This window comes from Nomascus leucogenys, chromosome 22a (genome assembly GCF_006542625.1).
Source record: "Nomascus leucogenys isolate Asia chromosome 22a, Asia_NLE_v1, whole genome shotgun sequence".
NCBI lineage: Eukaryota > Metazoa > Chordata > Mammalia > Primates > Hylobatidae > Nomascus > Nomascus leucogenys.
In genome coordinates this window covers 69,751,107-69,779,103 of record NC_044402.1, presented here as the reverse complement: position 1 = coordinate 69,779,103, position 27,997 = coordinate 69,751,107, and the positions used below count along the sequence as shown (strand labels likewise).

At 39.6% G+C, this 27,997-nt stretch overlaps 1 protein-coding gene across 3 annotated transcripts; it reads right to left on the bottom strand.

The window, feature by feature from the left end:
- Nucleotides 1-183: 183 nt before the first annotated feature.
- Nucleotides 184-25,571, bottom strand: BBS5 (Bardet-Biedl syndrome 5). Of its 3 annotated transcripts, none has more exons than XM_003254224.3 (12): nucleotides 25,403-25,571; nucleotides 22,687-22,769; nucleotides 17,901-17,966; nucleotides 17,179-17,228; nucleotides 16,920-17,047; nucleotides 12,008-12,143; nucleotides 11,174-11,269; nucleotides 7,419-7,481; nucleotides 5,491-5,625; nucleotides 1,935-2,018; nucleotides 493-516; nucleotides 184-338 (listed from the first exon to the last, which is right to left on the bottom strand). In XM_003254224.3, exons 1-12 carry the CDS (start codon nucleotides 25,459-25,461, stop codon nucleotides 237-239), a joined length of 1,026 nt encoding a protein of 341 aa, XP_003254272.1. In that variant the 5' UTR covers nucleotides 25,462-25,571; the 3' UTR covers nucleotides 184-236. The 3 variants fall into 3 exon arrangements, with proteins under 3 accessions (XP_003254272.1, XP_030658115.1, XP_012355440.1); XM_030802255.1 differs by lacking the exon at nucleotides 25,403-25,571 and adding an exon at nucleotides 24,860-24,933; XM_012499986.2 differs by lacking the exon at nucleotides 7,419-7,481 and having other exon boundaries at nucleotides 191-338.
- Nucleotides 25,572-27,997: the final 2,426 nt, after the last annotated feature.

Here is a 27,997-nt window from a genome sequence, read left to right as displayed (position 1 = left end):
TTAAGTACAAAATAAACATTTATAAACTAGGTACATTTGGATTAGAATTTTAAATATAATTTTTAGAAAACTGAAGTTTTCTAAATGACTTTTTCCTCAATCATTAAAGAAAAACTCTTACAAGTTTTAAATATAAAAGCTGTAAATATAAAAACTATTCCATGACTTATGGCAGGTGACTAGTATCTTCAAACTAGAGATATCTTTAATAGCAATCCATCTCAACTCAAGGTCAATCAACTCATTACTTCCCAAAGTCCCTGTAGGGTGAATCCATCCTTCAATTTCTCTATCGCAAGTCCCAGTTCTTCTGAAAATACAGGTTCACGATCTTGTTGCTTTTTGGGAGACAGGAGGATAAGATGGGAATAGAGAAGGTGGGCAAGGAAGAAGAAAAAAACAAAAAAATAGGTTTCGCATAAATTTGTGAATGCTAAATGTTGGAATTTAGAAACTTTTTTCATATACTGTAGGTAAAATAAATGTCCTTACCTTATTGCCATCAGCAAAATAAGCCTGTAAGACAAAGAAAATTCTATTTCACAAACTGGACATATAATATTCAAATAGATCAGTGGGCTAAGGAACTTAATTTGCAGAATGATTTTATAACTAAATGTATTTCACATTCTGTTACTGTGTAATGTTTTTTTCACCTATCTCTACAATGCTGGTAGCAGAATTCACTCTGTTCATGTCTACAAGAGTTATACCTTAAGTTGTAAAAAATGTGCTTTGTAATGTATGATTAGCACTGTTAACTTGAAAGGAGATAGAAAAGAATGACTTAATCGTCATATGGCAAGAAACAGGTAAAAAAGAGAAAAAAAAGAAAAGAAAAAGAATGACTTAGAAGCTATACAATTTCTTCCCTACATTTGATTTATTAGATGATACTGAAAACAAGTACTTCAATGTGTCAGCAAATGCATATAGTTTGAGGTAGTAGTAGTTTATAATTATTTTATACTAATTTCACACCTTTGTTTCAAAGTATTTGTTACCAGACAGGTATTCTAGTCAGATTCATAGCCATAGAACGGAGAAAGCACTATTATTTTGGCTATAAGTTAAATGATACCAATTTGGAAATAGGAAAGCTATTGTTCAAATACATGTCCTTTTCAAAACAAGATCCCTATAAATTAAGAGATGAACATTTCATAAATATTAAGTATAGATTTTAAATTAATTTAATTAACAATATTTAACATGTTCTATTCACAGTATGAAAAAACTTTACATATCTAAAATCCTAAAATCAAGCCAGGTGCAGTGGCTCACGCCTGTAATCCCAGCACTTTGGGAGGCCGAGGCGGGTGGATCACGAGGTCAGGAGATTGAGACCATCCTGGCTAACATGGTGAAACCCTGTCTCTACGAAAAATACAAAAAATTAGCCGGGCGTGTTGGCAGGTGCCTGCAGTCCCAGGAGAATGGCGTGAACCCGGGAGGCGGAGCTTGCAGTGAGCCGAGATTGCGCCATTGCACTCCAGCCTGGAAGACAGCAAGACTCCGTCTCAAAAAAAAATAAAAATAAAGTAAAATAAAATCCTAAAATCCTCTGAATAACTGTGTTTTCAAAGTATTTCTTTCCTTTTTTTTTTTTTTTTTTTATAGAAATGGATTTTTGCCATGTTGGCCAGGCTGGTCTTGAACTCCTATCCTCAAACGATCCGCCTATCTCGGCCTCCCAAAGTGCCGGGCTTACGGGTGTGAGCCACTGCACCTGGCCTCAAAGTATTTCTGATTTTGGTAATTTAAAAGTTATCGTCACAAAAGAAATCCCTCACTAAAAATATTATCTTCAAACTCAGGTTTAAGATACCATCAAAATCTCAAGTTATATGGTGTTTCACACACACCATTATTTTATTAAACAAGACTGAGATAAAATCCTTAGGAAATTTAATGCTGTCCTTTGTGATGCTCACCACAAAAGCATCCGTGTGACCATCAGAATCTATTTCTACATCATCTTGAATTTGTTCGACTGTCAGAGCTTCAAGTGGCTGGGGCTGAAAATCAGATGTTAAAATGCATCAGAGACAATATTAAATGTACCATGAGAACTGCAAATACTTTTAAAATAACAAGTACAAACTACTAAAGTCTTATAAAAATCACGGTATAATTTATGTTATTTTATCAAAAAACTAACTTGAGTAATAAAACTAATCAATTAAACCTAAACTTTCGTATCTGAAGTCAATATCATGAAAAGAACTAGAAAGAGAAATTTACACATACGTAGGATACTCAGATGTCTTTAAAGAAAAAACTCTAACTTGACTTTCACATTTCTTTCACATTGTTTAGAAAAACTAAGTTTTGCGTAACAGCCAATGTTCAATTTTCCTCAGAACAGTCATTATAATTTGTGAAAAGTAAAGGAACTAATATTTTTATGGAATATTCTAAAGGTAAAGAATAACATGTAGAATTAACACTTATTTATTTGTTCATTTTTCAAATGTTTGAATATCCCCTTTGTTATATTAGGTACTATGCCAGTACTACCAAGTGTTATAAAATCCTACCCTTACTCACAAAGGGTTTATAATTTACTGAGTAGAGAAAAAGATAAGACACAATGACCGGTAACTAAATATTATGTTGACCCACAAGAAACTGCCATTTTTTATCAGTCAAAAGATAAAATATCAACACTATTATATGCTTCAACCCACAAAAAGCAGTTATAACAAAGCTGAGGATAGCCTTAGTGTTTCAACCACTCTCAGAGTTGTGTGACTATGTGCAAGTAAATTAACTAAGCCACAGTCTCCTTAACTGTGGGATAAGGATAATAATAATACGCCTCACAGTATTGTTGGGAAGATTAAATGTGATGGTGCATATAAAGTGCTTAGAGCAGTGAATGACAAACAGCAGATGTTTAACACAGTCATCCAACAACTATGAATATTCACTAAGAGCCTATCATGTGGTAGTTTTGACTGCTGAGATATAGCCATTAAGCAGACAAAAACCGCTGACTTCAGGGAGATCACTTACAGCAGAGGAGGCTGATTAATTCTGAAAGGAAGGCAGGAAGGAGAGAGAGAGAAAGTAAGCAAGCAGAATAAAGTGATGGGAGTTGCTGTTTTAGAATAGTCAAGGAAGATCCTGAAGAGATGGCATTTGAGTAGGGACTCACATGAGGTGAGACAGTAAGCTATTACGGCTAGCTGCTATTATGTACTGGGGTCAAAGAACAGGAGAAGAGAACAAATGAAAATTAGAGAGTGTGTAGGCGAACTAACCTATCAAGCATCTCCCACGTGCCAGGCATTTAATGGACATGATCAATAACTTTCTAAGAAGATTATGTCTGTTTTTCTCTTTTTTTTTTTAAGAGATAAGGTCTTGCTTTAAGAGATAGGTCATTGCTGCAGTGCAATGGCATGATCATAGCTCACTGCAGCCTCAAACTCCTGACCTCAAGCAATCCTCCCATCTCAGCCTCCTGAATAGTTAAGACTACGGGCCGGCTCCACCACACCTGGTTAATTTTTAAAATTTTAAAAAAATTTAGTAGAGACAGGGTGTCACTATGTTGTCTTACTATGTTGAAGCTGGTCTCAAAATCCTGGCCTCACGTGATTCTCCCACCTCGGCTGCTCCAAAATGCTGGGATTACAAGCATAAGCCACCATGGCTAGCCATATATCAATTTTGAGAAAACTGAAGCTCAGATTTGCCTCGGATCACAAATAAATGATGAAACTGGGATTGAAAGTTAGGTTCTAAGGACCATGCTTGTTCTGCAACATTATTCTACAAAGAAGAGTAATAACTAGAAACGGGGAAGAGACTGGTATGACTGAAAGTGTAAAATAAGATAATGGGAAAATGAAGGAATACTTCAAAGTTTTGAGTACAGCTGACTTGGACAGCGCCAAAAACATATAAGTAAACAAATCAATAAATCAGCAGGTTGCTGCTTTTGAGAAAAAGATGAGGAGGCCAGTTTTAGGTATGCCAAGTTTGAGATGCTCATCCAAGTCTTAGTGTATCTTATTGACTTGCATAATTATTTAAATTACTAAGATAAATCTGAAATAAGAAATTCCACTCGTATCATTTGGGATGCTCATTTATATGAAAATATTCAAGGGTATTTGGAACCATAAGCTGAAAGAATATGTCAAGGTCAGAAGGAAAGATCTACAGTCATCCACAAAAGTACAAGTTGAAGAAGCTGAACAAGCAGGTGATATTACCAAGGAATATACAGAGAAGGCAGAGTGAAAGGGAGACTGCTGAAAGAAGAGCATGTTGGGAAGAAAAAGAAAGGATGGTTTAGATGATGAAATACATACAGTATATGTAATACAATGTCAGAAACCCAGATGCAAGTTTTAGCTAGACAGAGAAATATATGGAATTTGACAGGGAGAGAAAAAATTAAGTACAAGGAGCACTACCAGGCAACAAGGGCCTCACTAAAGTCACATGCTGTAGTCCAAGAGCAGAAGAAGAGATATAAGTAATGGCTGTGATATGGCTCAGCATGCCAAGACCCAGCAGGGGCACCGATTATAAAGTAAACAGCAAGGGCACCAACAATAGAGTGCATAATGAGGGTGCCAGTAAAAGAACAGACAGCAATGGAGTCTACAATCGAGTGATCAGTGATGGGACCAGGACAAAGAGGACAGCACAGGCAATGGCAGTGAAGCAAATGGCAAGGGCACCTCTGACAGAATGGACAGTGACTGTCCCAGTGATAGAGCAGACAGTGGGGGGCACCAACAATAGAGGGGACAGCAAGTACATCAGAGCTAGCGCCTCTAGCAAGGGTACTGGTGATAGAGTGGACAGTAAGAACACCTCTAGTGGAGTGGGTAGTGGGGACACCACTGAGACTGGATGATGAGGGTCCCAGCTGGAGAGACAAGTGAAGCCAAAAGAGCTCATGTACCTGGAGAGCAGGGAATAGCAGCAGCAACCAGGAAAGAAATCATGAAGAAGACAAAGAGCAGATATGTGGGCAGGATGTGCAAAATATTTCATAACTGATATGGCAGAGGTACAGATCAATAGGAATGGATGCAGGCCGTGTTGATGTAGCCTACTCCTGGAGTTGCTATATTGTGGAGTACTAAGGAAGACAACGGTATTCATGAGGACTATAAGGTTTGTCCATGCTCATAGGGGGCTGAAGTAAAATAAAAATCTGACAGAGTGAGAGACTCAAGTCTGTCTATATCAGAGGAGCATTGCACATGGAAATTTACTCAGGTGGCTGCCCACCTACAGGGGCAGGTATGGAGGGCAGGAATGAATGATGAAGCAGCCAGTTAGAAGACAGGTGGTAGGTACAAATTAGTGATAATCCAGGAGCTGTGCCCACTTGAGCAGAATCTGTATATTCATCATTTTAAAAACAGTTCAAAATTAAATGGTGCACAGTGGTATTTACATCTGAATTTCATAGATTGCAAAAAGCAATGCAAACTTTATTTCACATACTCAACAAATTACCTTTTCTTCCATCTCATAATCAACTCCAAATATGGGACTGGCAGAATAGACTTTGTGAAGTGAATTGATTTCCTTAACTGATTCTTGTAGTTTTTCCACAGGATCTATTTTAAAGCCAAGAACATATCCACCACTCTACAAGAGAAAATAATAATAAAAAACCCCAACAAGTTGGAAGAACAGTATTTATAGTACAAGATAAATTATAGCTCAAATTGTCCTTATTTTAGAGCGTAATATCTAAGTTCATTTTTTCTTTTTCTTTTTTTTTTTTTTTTTGAGACGGAATCTCGCTCTGTCGCCCAGGCTGGAGTGCAGTGGCGCAATCTCGGCTCCCTGCAAGCTCCGCCTCCCGGGTTCACGCCATTCTCCTGCCTCAGCCTCTCCGAGTAGCTGGGACTACAGGCGCCCGCCACCACGCCCGGCTAATTTTTTTTTTTTGTATTTTTGGTAGAGACGGGGTTTCACCATGGTCTCGATCTCCTGACCTCGTGATCCGCCCGCCTCGGCCTCCCAAAGTGCTGGGATTACAAGCGTGAGCCACCGCGCCCGGCCAGTTCATTTTTTCAATTAAACTTTTTATTATGAGAAATTTCAAGCATATACAAAAACAGAAGAGCACAAGGGAGCCTCCATGGAGCCATCATCCAGCTTCAAGAAGCAGCAACATGTGGCCAACCCTGTTTCATCTGTAACCTCGCCCTCACCTGAACACCCCTCCCCCAACGCAGGCTTATTTTGAAGTATATTCAAATATAAGTTCATCTGAAATATCAAAGGTAACCTTTCAAGATTTAAAAAATACACTGTAGACTGTGAAGGGAACTAAGTGTTTCTTGAACTAGGCCTTGAAAAGGAACAGACTACATGAAAACAAGAAAGGAAATGGGCCATCTGAGGCTATCTCCTTGAAGAATTAGGAAAGAAACTGGGCCATGATACAGTGTTTTGAAAGGAGTATTAAAAAACTAAGTAGCATACTGTAATAGGTGAGAGTATATGTTCTGGGTTAAGAGCACACGCTTTTATGTTCAAATTCTGGTTCTACCACTAATTCACTAGCTGTAGGATACTTAGAAACTTTCCTTAACCTTTCTAAGTCTCAATTTTCTAACCATAAAATGGTTATCAAGTTGTCATATTAAATAAGAAAAACATATATATGACATTTGGTATAGTTCTCGGAACAGAGTAAATACTCGATAAATGGCAGCTGTAGGCCAGGGGAAAGGAATAAGCAGACATTCATGTTTAAATTTAGAATGTAGATGATAAGTAATTTTATAAATCACTTAAAAAAATGTATTTAAAATTTTTCTTAGCCAGTCGAACCTGCTACCATGAGACCAGCATGTTTTATTTAAATGTATTTCTGCAAAAACCTGGCATAATGGAGCATAACAGGTTATAATTAGCATATAATCTGTGTGTGAGAAGACCTCAAACTGTGTGTGTGTGTACACAAATATATGTTTGTGTTTCTCAAAGACAGTCTTGGTAAATCAGTCAGACTTGAGATCAAAACTTAGCCCCATCACTTACTAGTTGTGAGATCATGGGCAAGGTTGTTCCTAACTTCTCAAAGCCTCAGTTTCCTTGACTATAAAATGAGGGAAAAATAGTAGCCGTATCGCAGGATTGTGTAAAGATTGAGATAATGCATGAAAAGCCCTCAGCACAATGACTTGATTCTGTCATTAATAATAAGTGATGATCACAAATGATCATGTCTGTCCAAGAAAAAAATATAAGCAGGATCCTTCCTCTGGGGACAATTTCTATATGACTTCAAGTACTTCATATATAACTTCATATTAAAGCTAATATTCTTCTCAGATGTAAACTGATTACTACATAAATAAAACTAAAAATCTACACTGTCAATAGTTTTAAAAATCAAAGATTAACAAAAATATACAAGATCTTACCTGCTGAGAGCTTTCTATGACAAGAGCTAAACCAAATTTTGAATCTCTAATCTTTATTGAACGCTAGATACAAAATGAAAAAGAAAAACATGCAAGTTTTTATTAACTGAATAGTGACTCTTTAACTCAGTTTTTAAACTTTATACAGTATTTACTTTCATAGTCTAAAGAACAGAATTCTCCCTCCGTCCTTCATTTAACTCCCACAGAGATCAAGTAAAAGAAACAAGACTCATACTGAAAATAGGTGGCAAACTTTTAAGAGGCAATACAAGAAAGACATCTCTGAAATATGTACAAAATTCCCTGACTCAAATATTTCTCACTTCCAGGGAGTAAACATTTTTTTAAAATTAGAGACAATTAAATTAATTAGGTCTCATTCAGCCACCCAGGCCAGACTGCAATGGTGTGATCATAGCACACCACAGCCTCAAACTCCTGGGCTAAGGGATCCTCCTCCTACCTCAGCCTCCTGATTAGCTAGGACTACAGGCATGTGCCACCATGCCCAGCTAATTTTTTCTTTTTTGTAGAGATAGGGGTCTCACTATGCTGCCCAGGCTGGTCTCAAACTCCTGGCTTCAAGCAGTCCTCCTTTCTCAGTCTCCCAAAGTGCTGGGGTTACAGGCATAAGCCACAGTGCCCAGCCTGAACTTTTAAACAAAAGGCTAGCAATCTTTTAGTTTTGGTAAGCCTGTACCTTTTGTAGCTCCTAAGGCTAGATTAGTTTTTTAAAGTCACATGTGCCTTCTGTTTCTTACATCATAGGTGGCTACATTCTTAAAAGAATCTCTATTCTATTTAAGTTTTTTTTTTTTTTTTTTTTTTTTTTTGAAACAGAGTCTCACTCTGTTGCCCAGGCTCTGGAGTACAGTGGCGCCATCTCGGCTCACTGCAAGCTCCACCTCCCGGGTTCATGCCATTCTCCTGCCTCAGTGTCCCGAGTAGCTGGGACTACAGGCGCCCGCCACCATGCCAGGCTAATTTTTTGTATTTTTAGTAGAGATGGGGTTTCACTGTGTTAGCCAGGATGGTCTCGATCTCCTGACCTCATGATCCACCTGCCTTGGCCTCCCAAAGTGCTGGGATTACAGGCGTGAGCCACCGTGCCCACCTGTAATCTAAGTTTTAAAAATAATTTTAATTATTTAAGTTTAATATAAAATATTTAAGTTTTAAAAATAAGTTTGAATATTTATCACTAGACATCAAGGAAGGTTGGGATAGATTAAGTGTAATTAACATCAACTGGTAAATGTGATGTGAGGACTAAGCTTGGTTAGAGGAAGATAGGTGGTGAAACCAGTGGCCTGGGAGAAGGGGAGAGTAGAGGCAGAATGGCAGGTAGGGCCTGTAGAAGTGACACAAAATGTACCTGCTGGCAGGGTAGGGGAGAATCACGGAGGACCTAACACTATGACCAGCAGACCAAAAGCCCAGAGAAGGGTAATCTGGCAGGTGATGATGGGATACCATGCTTCTAGACAGATAGGCAACTTTGAGAAAGACTGAGAAAAAGAAGAAAGGCTTTGATGATAATTGTTAGGAGAACCTGGCCTTTCATCTGGGCTACTTTACACCTCACCAAGAGTATATACAATCCTAGTTAAGAACCATAGAACACTGGCCAGGGGCGGGGGCTCACGCCTGTAATCCCAGCACTTTGGGAGGCTGAGGTGGGCAGATTGCTTAAGTCCAGGAATTTGAGACCAGCCTGGGAAACATGGTGAAACCCTGTCTCTACAAAAATTACAAAAAAATTAGCCAGGTGTGGCGGTACACGCCTGTGGTCCCAGCTGTTCAGGAGGCTGAGGTGAGAGGATCACCTGAGACTGGGAGGCAGCGGTTGCAGTGAGCCAAGACCATGCCACTGTACTCTAGCCTGGGTGACAGAGGGGAGATCCCTGTCTAAAAAGGAATAAAAGAATCACAGAACACTGGCACTCTGGCTTTCAATAGGTAATCTAACCAGGTGTCTGTGGGTGACATAGGCTGGTAAGACAGAAACTGGCAAGAAGCTGATATAAATATCTATAGGAGTGGGGTCAGGGTAATGGCTGAGGTGTAGAGCTGAAGTTAGACTATGACTGCTGCAGTGACAGACTGTGATGATACAGACTGCAAGTTGTTTGGGCCACTTGAATTAATTCCAGAGGCCATATTTGGCAACTCTATTCTTAAATAACAAAAAGAACAGAAAGCACAAGGTTGTTTACTACTCAGTAATTACTCAGCATAATAGAAGTTAGGTTAGGCAAGCTATAACACGTTAACGTAATGCAATATAAAAAAGCAATAGCTATACAAACACCAATTTGTCAAATACCTATGTAGATTTTGTTACATTGTACCAGCCTTGATTATAAACTCTTATATTTCTTTTGATAGCCAGAAATAATTTTCTTCCTATGAGATTCTATGGCTTTCTGTTTAATATGTTGCTTTTCTCCACCAGACTGAAAGCCCCTTGATGGCAGGAACTGTACACTGGTTCATGATTTTCATGATTGTATCTCTAGCACTTGGCACAGAGGAGGTACTCAAAATTTGGCATAAAAATGAATGAATTATCAGAAATTTTAAAGAAACTCCAAAATCAAACAATTTAGCCAAAGATAGGGTTGGGAATATTTTGCAAAGAATTATTCTTCTCATGGGCCAGGAATTCGTTCCTTAAAAATGGTATTTTCCAGGTATCACATACATTCTGTCTACTCAATAAATATTAATAAAACTCCTTAGTCTTAAGACTATATATCCTATAATAAGGGCAGTTATCATAGGATAACCTCATGGGATTTTCATTAACTATTTTTATGTTCCATCTAATTTGTTCTAGAATTCTGTAAGTAGTTTCTTTATAAAAAATGAAATTATTTAGTGTATTGAAGTTTACAGTTTGTTTCACTGAGTCACTTATTTATCATAGCAGCAGCAGAGTGCAAAAAACTGTCTTTACCTACTCTCAAAACAAACTGGTCTCAGAGATAGTCAGTTCTTATTTTGAATTTTAATAGTTTTTTTTTTTTTTTTAAATACAGAAGGGGTCTAGCTATGTCACCCATGGTGGTCTCGAACTCCTGACCTCAAGCAATCTGCCCGCCTCTGCCTCTCAAAGTACTGAGATAACAGGAACGAGCCACCATGCCCAGCCTGATTTTAACAGTTTTAATTGAACTTAAGCTGAAAGTATTATCACCAAAAATCATCTTGATTCCTTTCACTAAACCTGTGGTATGAATCCAGCTTGTATTACATTCTGTATCTAAATACAATGAAAGCAGTTCATTCGCAGAATTAATAAATTCCTTCTGGCTTTTAAAAGCTTTAGAGCAGAAAATGACAAGAGAGCCAAGAAAAACTGTGGATCAGTGTGCTAAACCGATGCCAAGGAAGCACCACATACCTGCCTCATGAAAAAATTGCAGAAAATTTTAATAGTTAAAGCCCTCTGGATGGAACCCAAGAGACACCTTACTCTGTGTAACTATTTAAATTTTTAGAATCCAGTATATTTCTCTTCTAATAGCAAGTTGATAATGGTGCTGCTTCTCTGGAATGTAGTACAATTGGATCTTTTCTACATTGAAATATTTCATAGTAAATTATCAACATCTTTAAAATATGCTCTCAGCTAGTAACTGCTACCACTTAAAAAAGGGAGAGAGAACTCATCTAAAAGTCCAATTAACTACGGAACAAAAAATATTTATTTTACATTAAAATAAGGTCATCAAAATGTATGTACTTACAATTTGCAGATATGGTATACTGACATTAAAACTATCATTCATATTTGCATGCCACACAATTCTCACATTGGTAATAAAAAAGGTTCCTAAATTGCCCTGTAAAAGACAGTAATGAGATACAGAAATGATCATTTTTTTGGATACCTATTCTTTATTTTCTAATCACCAGAATAACTTATTACAGCAGCAAATAATACCAAAATTGAGTATCAATGACTTCATCATTCATTGATGGCAGTACAATTAGATGAGTGACAGCCTGGACTTTGGAGTCAGGCTGCCTAATCATTAAACCATTAATACCTACCAGCTCCCTGACCATAGGGAAATTTCTTCTTGATGTATTTCGTCAAATGTAAAATGGAGATCTGATTAAATATCCCGTGTAAATCAATCCCTTAACACAGTGCCTAAATGTTAGACCTTACTAAAATTATTATTCAAAACCTTGGATAGGTTAAGGCAAAGGAGTTGTGGCAAGAGAGAGAAACAAAACATATGTAATAGCCCCCATCAATCTACATAGATTGTATTCTTTATAAGGATAGGAGTGGAGTTACTCTGTTCCATAGTTAGATCTTTACCACCTAGCATAGCACCGGGAATTCTTGATTCATTAATTAAGGAGACATTCCAGGATTATCAGATATTTCATTGTATTGAATTGAAAATAGGGATGTTATCATCAACCTAACTTGTACTTATTGAAAAATAATACGCTTTCCTATAATGCTAATTTTAACAATTAGAATTGACTATATAAATCCAATGATGAATGCAAAAATGATTACCAAAACACTGTCCCAAAAGGTTCACTAGCTCTTTGCACAATACCTGATCACTGGATAAATTCCATACTCCATTTATTTTATCATATACATGTTCTTGTGGCAACAGTCTTAGTTGCTTGTCCTGAATTAGTGCACTTCTTAATTTAAAATCACGATACATTTTAGAAGTTTCATACGCTCTGTGAAAAAGAACAAACAAAAGACAACCCAAACTGAAAATGTGATTTTCTTGGGTTATGTTTACTTACTTACTAAAATATGTAGTTGTTAGTATTTATGAACATTACTCAAATAATTATGATACATTTTAATATTTTTATTTCTTTTTAAAAATTGTTCTTATAGAGACAAAGTCTCAATACCTTGCCCAAGCCGGACACAAACTCCTGGGCTCAAGTGATACTCCTGCCTCAGCTTCCAGAGTAGCTGGGACTATAGGCATGTGCCACTGCACCCAGCTATATTTTTCTTTTTAATAAGGTCTGGCAATTACAGTTTTTGTAGAATTTGTCATTTTAGTGTATTATTTACATATTTTATCTCAATTACCTATATATATATTTTTTGAGATGGAGTCTCACTCTGTCATCAGGCTGGAGTGCAGTGGTGCAATCTTGGCTCACTGCAACCTCTGCCTCCCAGGTTCAAGTGATTCTCCTGCCTCAGCCTCCCGAGTAGCTGGGACTATAGGCGCGCGACACCACGCCCGGCTAGTTTTTGTATTTTTAGTGGAGACAGGGTTTCATCATGTTGGCCAGGATGGCCTCGATCTCTTGACCTCGTGATCTGCCCGCCTTGGCCTCCCAAAGCGCTGGGATTACAGGTGTGAGCCACCACGCCCGGCCCCTATTTTTTAATACATATGGAAATTGTTTTTTCTATCAAAATGCTACTTTTTCTTCATTTCCTTGTTTTTCAAAGGACATAAACAGCTGTCCAATTATTAATACTTTTTCTCGGCTGGGCACAGTGGTTCATACCTGTAATCCCAGCACTTTGGGAGGCCGAGGTGGGCAGATCACTTGAAGTCAGGAGCTTGAGAGCAGCCTGACCAACATGGTGAAACCCTGTCTCTACTAAAAATACAAGAATTAGCCGGGCATGGTGGTGTGCACTTGTAGTCTCATCTACTTGGGAGGCTGAGGCAGAAGAATTGCTTAAAACCAGGAGGCGGACGTTGCAGTGAGCTGAGATTGCACCACTGCACTCCAGCCTGGGCCACAGAGCGAGACTCTGTCTCAAAACAAAAACGATTACTTTTTCTCACTGCAACCTGAAAACATGCTCATATCTACCTCTATACAGAAAACTAGAATGAATCTGTACTGATTCCAAAAGGGACCCTAAGGGGAGAAGGGGGAAGGAGGAAGAGAAGAACATGGAGGGAGAGGGGGAGAAAGAGAGAGGAAAAAGGACAGGCGGAGGGAGAGAACGAGAATTAAATCCCTATAATTTTTTCAATGTCTATTGATAATAAATACAGAAACCCTGATGAACTTTTGATTAATTTTAATATTTCACATAAAACAGGCTAAGTTACCTATTTAACAAAAGTAAAGTTTTCTTAGCCTTAATAACAACAGATTCATATATTCATTGTTGAACTTCTAATTTTTATTTTAATTATTCTAACATATAAATTGTGAAAGAGCAGAATTTTAGCACTCTGCTTGTAAATGTTCATTTTCTTTAGTGCTGTTATCATCAATACTTAACCAGTGGAAGAAATAGAAACTATTTATGGTATAAATTATTTTGGGGGGGAAGCACATAGTGTTTTTAATACTATTAAAGAAAAGCAGCTTCTGTTCCCTTCATATTCCATTTAGAACTTTTCATTTCACAGTACTTCTCTCAGTGAAATAAAGAGCTAAGGTTTAGGTATATGCCCAAGAGAACTGAAAACATATGTTTACACAAAACTTATACACAAATGTTCATAGTAACATTATTCATAATGGCTAAAAAGTAAAAAACCCAAATGTCCATCAACTCATGAATCGATAAACAAAATGTGGTATGCCCATACAATGGAATATTCTTTAGCTACAAAAAGGAATGAACAACTGCTACTACTGATACATGCCATAACATGAATGGACCTTGAACACACTGTGTAAGTGAAAGAGGTCAGACATAAAAGGCCACATATTATATGATTCCATGTAAACAAAATTTCCAGAACAGGCAAATCCATATAGACACAAAGTAAGTTAGAGGTTGTCAGGGGCTGTGGAGTGGAGGGAATGGGAAATGACTGCTATGGGTAAGGGATTTATTTTGGGAGTGATGAAAATAATCTGGAATTGGATCTTGGCAATAGTTGAACAGTATTCTGAATATACTAAAACTATCAAACTGTATACTTTAAAATCGTAAATTTTGTTATGTAAAATTTTATGTGAATTATATCTCAATTAAAAAATTAAGCCATTATATAGACTAAAACATCAATAAAATTAAAAATCAAATAACAAACTAGGAAACTAAAAATAATATTTGCAATATATATGACAGCTAAGGATATAATTAAGAAATTTAGCTTCCTGCCGGGCACAGTGGCTCACGCCTGTAATCCCAGCACTTTGGGAGGCCAAGGCGGGTGGATCACAAGGTCAGGAGATCGAGACCATCCTGACTAACATAGTGAAACCCCGTCTCTATAACACAGTGAAACCCTATCCCTACTAAAAATACAAAAAATTAGCCAGGCATGGTGGCGGGCACCTGTAGTCCCAGCTACTCGGGAGGCTGAGGCAGGAGAATGGCGTGAACCTGGGAGGCGGAGCTTGCAGTGAGTCGACGATAGCACCACTGCACTCCAGCCTGGGTAATAGAGCGAGACTCCGTCTCAAAAAAAAAAAAAAAAAAAAAAAGCATAGCCTGGCTGGGCGCGGTGGCTCACGCCTGTAATCCCAGCACTTTGGGAGGCTGGGGCAGGTGGATCATGAGGTCAGTAGATCAAGACCATACTGGCTAACATGGTGAAACCCCATCTCCACTAAAAATACAAAAAATTAGCCAGGTGTGGTGGTGGGCGCCTGTAGTCCCAGCTACTCGGGAGGCTGAGGCAGGAGAATGGCAGGTGAAGTCGGGAGGTGGAGCTTGCAGTGAGCCGAGATAGCGGCTGCACCCCAGCTTGGGCAACAGAGCGAGACTCCGTCTCTACAAAAATAAATAAATAAATAAATAAATAAATAAATAAATAAATAATAAATAAAAAAATTTATGAGAAGCCAAAAAATACAAAAATATATGAAAAATGTCAACTTCACTGGCAAATACGAGTTAAACAATTATATACACACATATATAGACATACATATGTGTGTATATCCTGTCATCTTAGCAAAGCTTAAAAAAAAACCATAGCACTTAGGGCTGGTTTAAAAAAGAAAAAAAGCCGAGGTAGTAAAAAGAGTTTAGCAAACAAGAAGAAAAAATATAAAAACAAAACTGGCTGGGTGAAGTGGCTCACATGTGTAATCCCAGCACTCTGGGAGGCTGAGGCAGGAGAATCACTTGAGCCCAGGAGTTGGAAACCAGCCTGGACAACAAAGTGAGACCCTGTCTCTAAAAAAAAAAAAAAAAAAAAAATTTTTTTTTTTTTGAGACAGAGTCTTGCTCTGTTGCCCAGGCTGGAGTGCAGTGCAGCGATCTCAGCTCACTGCAGCCTCCATCTCCCTGGTTCAAGTAATTTTCCTGCCTCAGCCTCCAGAGTAGCTCGGATTACAGGCATGCACCACCATGCCCAACTAATTTTTTTGTATTTTTAACAGAGGCACGGTTTCACCACATTGGCCAGGCTGGTCTTGAACTCCTGACCTCAAATGATCCACCTGCCTCAGCCTCCCAAAGTGTTGAGATTACAGGCGTGCGCCACCATGTCTGGCTCTACAAAAACATTTCAAAAATTAGCAGGACATGGTGGTGCACGCCTGTAGTTCTAGCTACTCAGGAGGCTAGGACAGGAAGATCATTTGAGCTCAGGAGTTTGAGGCTTCAGTGAGTTATGACTGCACCACCATACTCCAGCCTGGGTGACAAAGCAGGACCCTACCTCTATTTAAACATAAATAAATAAAAAAAGGCCACAAACCTAAAACAAACCAAAACACCAATAAAACTCTTCAGGGAAAACACTCAAACATGCCTTCTACCTACTAGAAAAATAACCTTTTAAATTAATTAATTATGCAACTTGTTTAGCTATATTGAATGAATTCTTTATTTCACTTTACCTACCTTGGTAGCTAATTTAATCTGGTCATCAGTAGAAATTTTTAATGAATCTTCAGTAGTTTTAATGTTTTGTAAATACCTTCAAAGTGTTTATTAAGTAATAAAACATGTTCTTCTCAATATCTTCCTGATATTTACAATAGAGCTTGGAGGAAGACAGTACCACACTTCTAAGCTTTATTCTCTAAAACGGGTCCTGAACCCCCGGGCCACAGACAGATGGGTACTGGTCAGTGGCCTGTTAGGAACCAGGCTGCCCAGCAGGAGGTGAGTGGTTGGGGGGTGAGTGAGCAAGCAAAGCTGAACTCTGCCTCCTGTCAGATCAGCTGCAGCATCAGATTTTCATAGGAATGCAAACCCTACTGTGAATTGCACACGCGAGGGATCTAGACTGTGCCGTCCTTATGAGAATTTAATGCCTGATGATCTGTCATTGTTTCCCATCACCCCAGATGGGACCATATAGTTGCAGAAAAACAAGCTCAGGGCTCCCACTGATTCTACATTATGGTGAGTATATAATAAAAACAGAAATAAAGTGCACAATAAATGTAATACACTTGAATCATCTTGAAACCATACCCTCACACAATTCGTGGAAAAACTGTCTTCCATTAAACTGGTCCCTGGTGCCAAAAAGGTTGGGGACTGTTGCAGTCTAAAACCATAGAGTAAACTAAAAATATTCAATAATCCATAAAGTATTACTATACCTGTGTACTGCCATCACAGAAGTAAAAAGTCTAGGGCTTCCAGGAACCAAATTTGTAAATATAAATTCAAAACGAGTACTGTTGCATTTTGTTAGTATATAAAGAGCTTCAGTTTGGCCTCGTAATTTCTGTAAGGACAAATTTATTTAAAAGTTCAGATTTTAAGAGCAATTTCTCCTTTATAGTGAAAACAAACATCAACCTCAAATATCTAGTATCTTTACTATATATATATTTCAATAAGATTTTTTAGACTTACAGAGTTAGCAGTCCTTGTTGTAATATTCAATATGCAATTGTAACCGACAGCTAAAATCCAAAAGCAAAGAATGTAAAGAGCATGGTATGGTACACTGAGAAAAAATACTTTTCTAAAAAAAAAGTTTATACAGAACTCTTAACAGTTTAAAAAATTAAACATATATAGAAATAAACTTTTAAAAGTTTTAAAGAAATAACTATAAATTAAAAATTAAAAAAACTAGAGAGTCAATTCTGTCTCCTTGAACAAACAAAAATGTAACACAGGAAAAAGGAAGTCTTCATCCCTAAAGCCTCTGCAGCATTATTTACTGAAAGTTTTAGCACTACTCCTAAAAAAGAACAAGTCTAGCTGGATAATCTAAAATACTTTAAAAAAATAAGTGAAACAAAATTTAACACAATGAAAAGATTATACTTTTATTAGAGCTTCTTCCTTCTTTGGGATTAATCAAAACAGGGGATAGCATGTTCTCAAAAATAATCAAAAAACAAGAACCAAGGTTAAAGCCCTAATCTCCTATATGTCCAAGACACAAAATGGACAAACCAAAATAATAATGGATAATTTTGTTTGCATTATGATGTCTAGGATTTCTGAAGGTTTTTTATTTTTATTAACTTAAGATTTCTACATACTTCTTTGGTATCAAAGGCACCATGCAAATTCACCTGACAAAGGATTTTTTTTCTTCAGACTTATCTAACAAAGATACTTACAAACATTGACTCTTGATAATGCCAAAGAGTGCCAGATAATTCTTAAATTTGTTACCAAGAGTCTACCTAAAAGCACACAGACAAAAAATAGGTTAGCTTAAATAAGAACCCATTTTTGCAGCACTGAAGGAGATGGATATGGAACGTCTGGCCCAGTATTAGAAGCAACACTCAGATATTTTTCATACATTAACTGAAAATATTGTGCATATCAAACCTATATAACGTATACAACATATGATTCAGAATCCCAGAGAAACAAAATTTGACAGTTATATAAGGGACACAGATGTTCTCTGCCAATAGCTTTGCTCTAAGTCAAACTGACTGAGGAAAGAATTGTGTACTAGTTTTTTTGTCTTGGTAGAAGCTGTTCTGGGTCCCAGCAAGTCATATGTATACAACTGAGAATGAATATAGGATAATTACACAGCTATTCACTGAAATCACACTTTTCAAAGAACTCTCACACACACACTAATCCTTGCTATATGAGTACTTTCTTAGCAATTCTCATTTAAATGAACCATATATTTATACACACAATTTTGCTGTGAGCAAACTATTTTGTTCCTAAGAAGTTATGGTCAGGCTGAAGTCTATTTAAGGCTTTATACTTTTTGATCTTAGGATCAGACTGATGTTCATACACTGAAATACAAAGTTAGATACTTCATTTCTCAAAATGTGTCCTGATGCTCCAAGAAAAAAACAATAAATTTGAGAATGGTATACTAGGTGTATTAGAGATGAACAATACAATCAGCATATTATCATAGCTTTGAGATGTTCTGAAATAATAAGACTCACTTTGTTTAAACACATTATTTCGCCAACAAATTACAACCATAAAATTATTTTTATGAGTAATCTATAGCCAGCCAGGTCAAACTATTTCTGAAAACCTCTACAATGTCTAAAATCAGAGAAACTAGGTCTGTATGAATACTGGAGTGAAACTGGATAGCAAATGTGGCTCTAAAAAAGATGAAAGCATTCTCAAGGGAGATTGTGGAAAATTACAGAATATGTTTGACAAATAATAAGTAATCCAGCATGGCTGGAGTGTAAAGTTCACACAAGATCATAGAAGACTAGGTATAGCATCCTTTAGTCATTGGTCCAACGGAAAACAGATGGCACACTCAAGTTAGGATAACTGAGGTTTATTTACAAAAGAGGGAGCAGCAGTTCATGAAATCTGGAAGAAACAAGAGTCCTATGGAGCTGACTGCTTTGAGAGGAGAGACACAGCCAACCCTTCATTGGGAAGGAACCAGGGCAATAAATACCCAGACCTCATACTCCTGCCTCCCTTTCATCTTCTGCCATGGCTCTTCCAACTGGAAGCCAGCGTATACAAGGAACCCTTAGATGTACTCTATACAAGTCCTCTTTCCAGGGCAAGGGGAAAAGGGTGGAGAAGAATGCTGGACCTGGAGGGACAAATGGAACACAGCAGCACAGGCGATAAAAGTTGTCTTTGGACATACTAGAAGTTCTTTAATGCTAGACAAAGAAATTCAGACTTAGATCTATTAGCAATGGAGGCAGTAGAGTTGGGGGTGGGGTTTAGGATTGGAATTGGGGAGGACTAAAAATCTTTGAGAAGAGAATAATGTGACCCTCCCAGTTTAGAAATCAATGTAGGCAGTTAGGTTCATCACCTAGCTACGTGACCTTGGAAAAGTAAACTAACCTCTCTATTCCTGTTTCCTCATTTTAAAATAAATATGACTGCATCTACTTTAAACTTTTTGTTTTACTGTTTTTATTATTGTTAAATGAGATTATATTTATATAAAAGATTCAGAACAGTGACTATCAATAAACATTCTCCAAATAACAGCTATTTAAAAAATAATCCTTTGCAAACTCATTTTTGACTTTTTTTGGTTTTTATATAGATATACCTGTTTTCCTTACACCATTTTACCTAGGCAACATTTTGTCTCTACAAGTGGGCTATGGGCTCAGGACATCTATTGATTCTTTTATATTTTTCTGTCAGTCCCAGGAGAAATTATGGAGTGGGAAGGGTTTGCCATATAAAACCACCAACCACCTCTGTTTGCCTTTTTCTTTGCTCTTGGTATATATCTCCTACAATCTCTAGGACTTTTAATGCTACCTCTGTTCTGCTGAAGAACTCCAGCCTACGGCTCCAAACCCAGTGTTCCAGACATGGGCTTTCCTCTCTACCCTGCCTAATACCAAAGTATAGTTGTCCCTGTTTCTACTAATCTCCCAAACACTGAAATATGGCTGTCCCTTTTATTCTCACACAGCTATTTAATATAATATTTTAATCCTTTACAAACTCATTTCTATGACTTACTTTCTGATTATAGATACATTGGTTATATTTTCCTTATGCCATTTTACACCTAAGCAACATTTTATCTCTATAACTGGGCTATGAGCTATGGGCAGTGTGCAAAGTTAATCTGATAATTTCAAGTCAGGGTACTAACAGTTGAAAATGGATTAAATATGCTAATCTTCTGGGATATAGTTTTAACATAAGGGGCTCTTGAACTTGGCAATGTCTTAACTTGGTTATTTTCAAACTGCTGAAAGGGAGGGGAGGGAGATGGCTAGAAGGCAGGATTCCCCTTCCATTTTTTAACTCCTTAATGACCAGAAGCGCTGCGTACTCCTGTAAAATTTCAAAAGGTTTTTGAGGTCTGTACACACACACACACACACACACACAGTTATTTCTATTTTTATTTTGAGACGGGGTCTTGCACTGTCACCCATGCTGGAGTGCAGTGGCATGAACATGGCTTACTGCAGCCTCAACCTTCTGGGCTCAAGTGATCCTCCCACCTCAGCCTCCCAAGTAGCTGGGGCCACAGGCGCACACCACCACACATGGCTAATTCTTTTTATTTTCTGTAGAGACAGGGTCTTGTTATGTTGCCCAGGCTGGTCTGTAACTCCTGGCCTTAAGCAGTCCTCCCACCCTGGCCTCCCAAAGTACTGGAATTATAGGCAAGAGCCATTGCAGTTGGCCCATTTTTATTAATAGTAGGATTTCAGGCACTGGAGATTTCTGGTCAGGGAGGCTTTCTGCCCTTCCTACTCTAAAGTATTAGTACAGGATTCTGCACTCAATGAATGTCTGAAGAATCGAAAAATGTTTTATGAAGAGTTCCTGCCAATCTGTATGAGACTTTCTATCGGCTTTCTCAAGTTAATTCTGAGTTCGTCAAGATACAGCCATCTTGATAGTTGGGATTATTATTCCACCCTCAAAAGCACAAACTAAGACTTTTCGTTTGCTGCCAGATCTTCATACTCCAGTTTCATCTGAGCCTGACATACACCAGGAAGCATTTCAGAAGTGTGATCTAAGCATTACTTTAAGGATGGGCCCTAGCCACTAAAAGGATCTGCCTGTAGGTGGTGGCAAGTAGGCAGCAGGCCCCTTTGTAAGCCTTTCTTCTGAGTGGAACTGCCCTCACCTCTATCTCCATTATTTCCTCTGGTGTCTTCAATTGAATCTAAACAATCAATAAAGACATCGCCAGGTCTTGTTTTCATTTGCCTAAAATGAATATAAAGGTCTGAATTTTATAGCTACCACTATACCTACTTACCATCTATTAGGGACATATTTACCATCTAATATGTCTCTATTAAGAGACATATGTACATTAGCCAGGAGCAGTGGCTCATGCCTGTAATCTCAGCACTTTGGGAGGCCAAGGTAGGTGGATCACTTGAAGTCAGGAGTTTGAGACATATGTACATAAAAGAGCCAGCAGCATAAATAATACTGTACCAAAAGTTCATGCATTTAAAAATAAGGTCTCTGAGGGGAACCAACCTCAGAGAAGGCAGGCTTACAACAGGGCCTGCTGCCTACATGCCACCTCAGAGCAGGTCAGAAGAAAGTCTCAGGAAGCAAGCAGCCACTCAAAGGGCTACAGTAAGCATGTTCTGCTAATAAGGGTTACCGTTCCTTCTCTATGAGTTATTGATTCCCTCTTTCCTGAATGAAGTCTGCTCTATTTCCCCACTTACCCCTTTCCAATAAGAGGTTTATATCCCTCCCTCCTAAACTTCTTCTCCCACTAAAACATATTCTGGATACATTAAGCTGCCATTCCACATCTATTTTTTTTCCTTGGAAGTAATGATGCTTCCAAGACCTACTGGTCACTGGCTCCACAGACAGCTGCTATGGGCAGCCTGGACTTTTAAAAGTTCCAACCTTGGGGAGATTTGGTTTGGGCGGGGCTCTAAGGTCCAGCTGTGCTGGTCCTCGGTGACCAGTCAGAGAAGACTCACAGGATTTTCTAGTACTTGACCTACAAATAGATTTCACAGTGCAGGACTAAATTTGCTCTCCACATATCCACGTCTAGGTGACAACCATAGGTGATTGATGGTGCATTACTCCTGAATTTTTAAAAAGGAAGCATGGCTCCAGGTACTACAGCTATGACCTACATATATTCCACTACCCCATATCCTTTTTTGGGAAGACAGATCTAACAGTCAGAACTAATGCCCCTTGCAAACAGGTCTACTTGAGTTTTAACAGTTACACTGGATAAAGGTGATGTTAGAACCAGGACTTACTGAAGGACCAAACTACATGTTTAATCCTATCCTTTCTTCTGTGTAAATCTGAGAAAAGTCTTGGGTGAATTTAACTCTCCTATTCTCACAATTACACTGACAAATGATGCTGTTTCATATATTCTCTAGCTAATATGATTCAACATTTGTAAATTAAACCAGGAATATAGAATACATTTAAAAATATACTCACCTCTGTCTCCATTATTTCCTTTGGTGTCTTCAATGGAATCTAAACAATCAATAAGGACTTCTCCAGGTCTTGTTTTCATTTGCCTAAAGTGAATATAAAGGTTTGAATTTTATAGCTACAACTATACCTGCTTACAATCTATTTAGGGAGAAAAGAGACATATGTACATAAAACAGCTAACAGCATAAATAATACTGTACCAAATGTTCATGCATTTAGAAATAAGATCTTCAAGAACTTCAAGAACCTGAAGATCAGTGGGGCCTGGAGTGACCAGGGCCATCTGGAGTAAGCCAGATTGGTAGGAGGTGTTGAATTTTGAAAAATAAAAGGAAAAGAAAAGCGAGTCCATGATTAAAGACCAGGACTAAGAAATGGTAAGGACATGGGAGAAGGCTGGTCAAGCTTGGAAAGAAGGACCATATTGGGAGGTAGTGAGAGAAATATTGTTGGATAACTAAGGAGGAACCAGACTATGGGGAACTCAGAATGCCAGTCTGATAGGTTTAGGCCTTATCCTGTGGACAGGAGAAAACCTCCAGAGGTTTCTGAGTAGAGGAAAGGACATCAGGAAATTATAGATGGAATGGTTAAAGAAGAGCTGTATGAAAAGCATCTTTGGAACTTGGCAAATAGATACAGATGACAAAAGGAAATTCAAGAGCAACTTACTGACAGATAGAATACATTCTACAGTGTCCAAAAAAAAAAAAAAAACCTAGCAAAATATCTAAAAGAGCCTTCTAATACACTCTTCATAAAGCCAACTCAATTACCTATTGAAAATACAGATATGACCATATCATTTCCCTGCTTAAAAGCCTTCTATATCCTCCTGCTGTCTAGAAGCTGAAGTCCAAAATCCTGAGCTAAAAATGTTACAATCTGGCTAATTTATCTATTTGTACCTCCAACCTCTCTCTGCAGCAGACCCTGCCTTTAGCCAATGAGGTTACAGCTCCAAGACTCTGCTTCTAATGCTAAATTCTTTTCTTCTTTTCTGGAATACTCTCCTCCTGTCTACCCTGACAAGGCTCTGCCCATTCTTCAGGGAACAACTCAAATACTATGAATATTTATTCTTCTTCAAGGACTTCACCAGGTAGAATAAATTGTTCTGTTTCTATGAGTCGCAGCTTTTCGTTCATTTTTTCAGAATGGTATTTACCACATTTATTATAGTGGTTGTCTATATGTATCTCCTGCACTAGAACGGGGGGATATGAATATCATTTCCTATTATTTTCTGTCTCTAGCTATCGGCCCAGTAACTAGCACGTAGTAAACATTGATAAATGTTTACTAATGTTACCGAAACGGACTTTTGTTTGGATTAAGAACCCTACAAGAATGACAGAAAATGTCGCGGAGCGCGGTGGCTCACGCCTGTAATCCCAGCACTTTGGGAGGCCGAGGCGGGCGGATCACCTGAGGTCAGGAGTTCGAGACCAGCCTCAACATGGAGAAACCCTGTCTCTACTAAAAATAAAAAATTAGCCGGGCATGTTGGTGCATGCCTGTAATCCCAGCTACTCGGGAGGCTGAGGCAGGAGAATTGCTTGAACCTGGGAGGCGGAGGTTATGGTGAGCCGAGATCGCACCATTGCACTCCAGCCTGGGCAACAAGAGCGAAACTCCGTTTCAAAAAAAAAAAAAAAAAAAAGAATGACAGAAAAAGTCATAGAAGGTGCGCAATATGTTACTACAGTTCGTAATTTTACGAATTCCTTTCTCTTTCATCTTCTTAAAGGGTCTAACATGTTAGCATTAGATATCTAGCTATACTTAACCTGGGAAATGTATCAATATTTCATTTTTCCATCTAAGGAGGGGAGGTCCATGATAAGGAACGATTCCATCTAAGGGGGGGAGGTCCATGATAAGGAACGATTCCATCTAAGGAGGGGAGGTCCGTGATAAGGAACGATAAGTAGTAGCTAAGAAGCTCCATACCATTAATCCAGGAATCTTAGCTTTAGCGTTTCTCAACACAGTATCCCAACCGGCATTTCCCGCCCTGGATTTTAGAGCAGGAGGTTTCTAACCACTTTTTCTTTACGATACTTTCCAAAAACATGGCTTCTATTTAAAGTAGGATAATTTCCAAAAACAGGCTGCAAAAGAAGACTCCTTCTTGTTGGTGATTTATATGAATAACTAGATGAAAGCTTACCAAGGACAAAGTTTGCGTGGTTAGTAATTTTTGAAGACTGCCTACTCCCACCTCCCTTATTTTACAGACATGAGGATTCTAGCTTGAATGATCAAGACATCTGTCCAACGGCCCACACTGTGGGTCGATATTACACATCTACTTTTAGAACCCTAGTTTCCTGAGCCCCTGACCTACGTTCCTTCCGTGAAACTGAAATCCCAAGCTCACGTGGCTGTATACGGGACGCCAAGCCCCGGGTGGCCCGGGTCGTGCTCAGGTTCACATTCCTGATCCGTCCCGTGGGCCGGGATGGGGGAACCGGAGGTCGCATGGGACCAAAACTGTGTAATCCATATGCGCTCTTGCCGCGGCGCCGGCCTCGGGAGGGCCACAGTGGCCCAACCAACCTGGGGTCTCTCGAGGCGCGGACGACCGGCGCAAGCCTCCCACCCTCACCAGAGCCGCGAGCTGCGGAGGTGCAGGCTCCGCCCACGGGTCCCTAACCCGCACGGCGGCGCCCTCTACAGGGTTGCAGACCCCTCGGGAATCTTGGAAACTCACTGCGCCGACAGGTCGAAGCGGACATCCCGATCCTCCCAAAGCGCATCTAGCACCGACATGGTGAACAAGGCCTGCAGCGGGCCCTCTCCACAGCCGTGGAGGCCCAGCCGCGTCTCTCTGGCTCCAAGGCAACGGGCCGCCTCTGTCACGACGTCTACGGCGGGCGCCGAGACTCAAGCTTCCGCGGGAGTGCGCGCGCGTCGACCAGCTCTTTCGCGTCGTTAAGCCGATTTGAGATGTGAGGCAGGGTTTAGGAGTCTCCGAGAAGCCCAGCTGTCTCCGCCGAGGAGAGCGTGCCTGACCTCTGGGCGACCTTCCTTGCCTCCAAACAGACATCTTTTAACCATTTTACTCCTCTCCTTATTTCTCTTCACCGTCAAGAGATTTAGGTTTTTAGCCGGGCATGGTGGCTTCTGCCTGTAATCCCCGCACTTTCGGAGGCCGATGCTGGAGGATCACTTGAGGCCAGGAATTCGAGACTAGCCTGGGCAACATAGCGAAACTTCATCTCTACAAACACAAACAAACAAACAAACAAACAAAACCAACCCAAAATTAGCCAGGGGTGGTCGTGCACGCCTGTAGTCTCAACTACTCGGGAGGCTAAGGCGGGAGGATCTCTTGAACCCAAGAGGTGGAGGCTGCGGGGAGCTATGATCGTGCCTCTGCCCTCCAGCCTAGGTGATAGAGATATAGGATCAACAGTTTCGTATGCCTGCTGTGCAGTAACAAACCCATTACACGAAGACAGCAGAGTTTGCAGCAGGGAAAGAGTTTAATGATTGCAGGGCACCTAGCAAAGAGATGGGAAGAGGTCCTCAAATCTATCTTCCCAAGAGTTCTGGGCTGAGGTTTTTAAGAAGATCACAGAGGGCGAGGGACTGGAAAATTGAGATCGTTGACTGGTCGGAGTAAGGGAGATGAAATATCAGGATAGGGAACCTGCATTCTTTGCTGAATCAGTTTCTCATGGGGTTCCTCAGACCAGCTGGCATCAGTGGGATCCTTCAGGCCAGCTGAGGCAGTAGTTTCATTGGTATGCAGGATCTGAAAGACTATCTCAAAGGGAAAACTTAGTATTTCATAATGTTCAAGTTGTTCTCTATAGAGCAATAGAAGGGAACTATAATCTTGTGACAGGGTCTGCATGATTCTAGGACAATAGGCACCAAACAACTGTGAGCAAGCAGGTCAGAGAGGAAGCTGACCTCATGATTAATGCCGAATTGGCTGCAAGCTTGGTTTATTTTTGTCCCCTCCCCCACACTTTCTTCCCTGATTACTTTCATAAAGTTTATTGGGATGGTTTTAGAATGAGGGAAAAACAAGAAATCCTTACCTGGGCCTAGCTCAATGTGGCCCTGCCCACCTCTGCAACCTCAAACCACCCTCACTTCTGGCTGCTCCCTTGCCAGACAGGGCTCAGAGACTTTGGAGGGCCCCCTTTCTTTGCCTGGAACACTGTTTCCCCAGACCTCTGCAGAGACCTGCCCTTTGTCACTTGTCTCTGCTTGGGCTGGGCGCTGTGGCTCACGCCTGTAATCCCAAAACTTTGGGAGGCTGAGGTGGGCGGATCACCTGAGGTCAGGAGTTCGAGACCAGCCTGGCCAACATGGTGAAACCCCATCTCTACTAAAAACCCCAAATTAGCTGGGCGTGGTGGTGGACGCCTGTAATCCCAGCTACTCGGGAGCCTGAGGCAGGAGAATCACTTGAACCCGGGGAGGCGGAGGTTGCAGTGAGCCGAGATCGCACCATTGCACTCCAGCCTGGGCAACAAGAGCGAAACTCTGGCTCCAGAAAAAAGTCAAATCAAATCAAATTAAATCACATCTCAGCTCACATGTCAACTCCAGCAGTCCCTGATCCTTCTACCCCACCTGCTGTGAACAACCTGAGGACAGACACCTGATCTACCTAGTTGACCGCTTTGAAAAATGCCTAGCACAGAGTAGGACCCAGTAAATACTTCTTGAATGAATCAAAGTCCCTTTTCTCAATGCATGACAATTATTTAAATTAGTGGTTCACAAAGACTGATCTGGATCCCTACAGGGGGCCCACAAGGTCAAACTATATTCATAATAATGTGAAGACGTCATTTGCCTTTTTAACTCCCATTGAAGTACAGTGGAGTTTTCCAGAGACCATATGATTTTGTTGTTGTTGTTGTTGTTGTTGTCTTACAGGGTCTCATTCTGTCACCCAGGCTGAAGTACAGTGGCACGATCACAGCTCACTGTAATTTCAAGCTCCTGGGCTTAAGTGATACTCCCGCTTCAGCCTCCCGAGTAGCTGGGACTACAGGCATAGTCCTGGCTAATTTTTTATTTCATTGTATTTTATTTGTAGAGACAGGGTCTCTCTGTGTTTCCCTGGCTGGTCTCAAACTCGTAGCCTCAAGTGATCCTCCTGCTTTAGCCTCCCAAAGCACTAGGATTATAGGTACGAGCCACCATACCCAGGCATGATGATTGAATGTGGAAGCAGGTATGAGAATCCTGCTGCCTTTTACTAAACCAGGCATTTAAAAAAATTGCAAAAATGTAAAGCAATGTTCTCACAAATTGTCTGGAAAATATAATTATTTTTTAA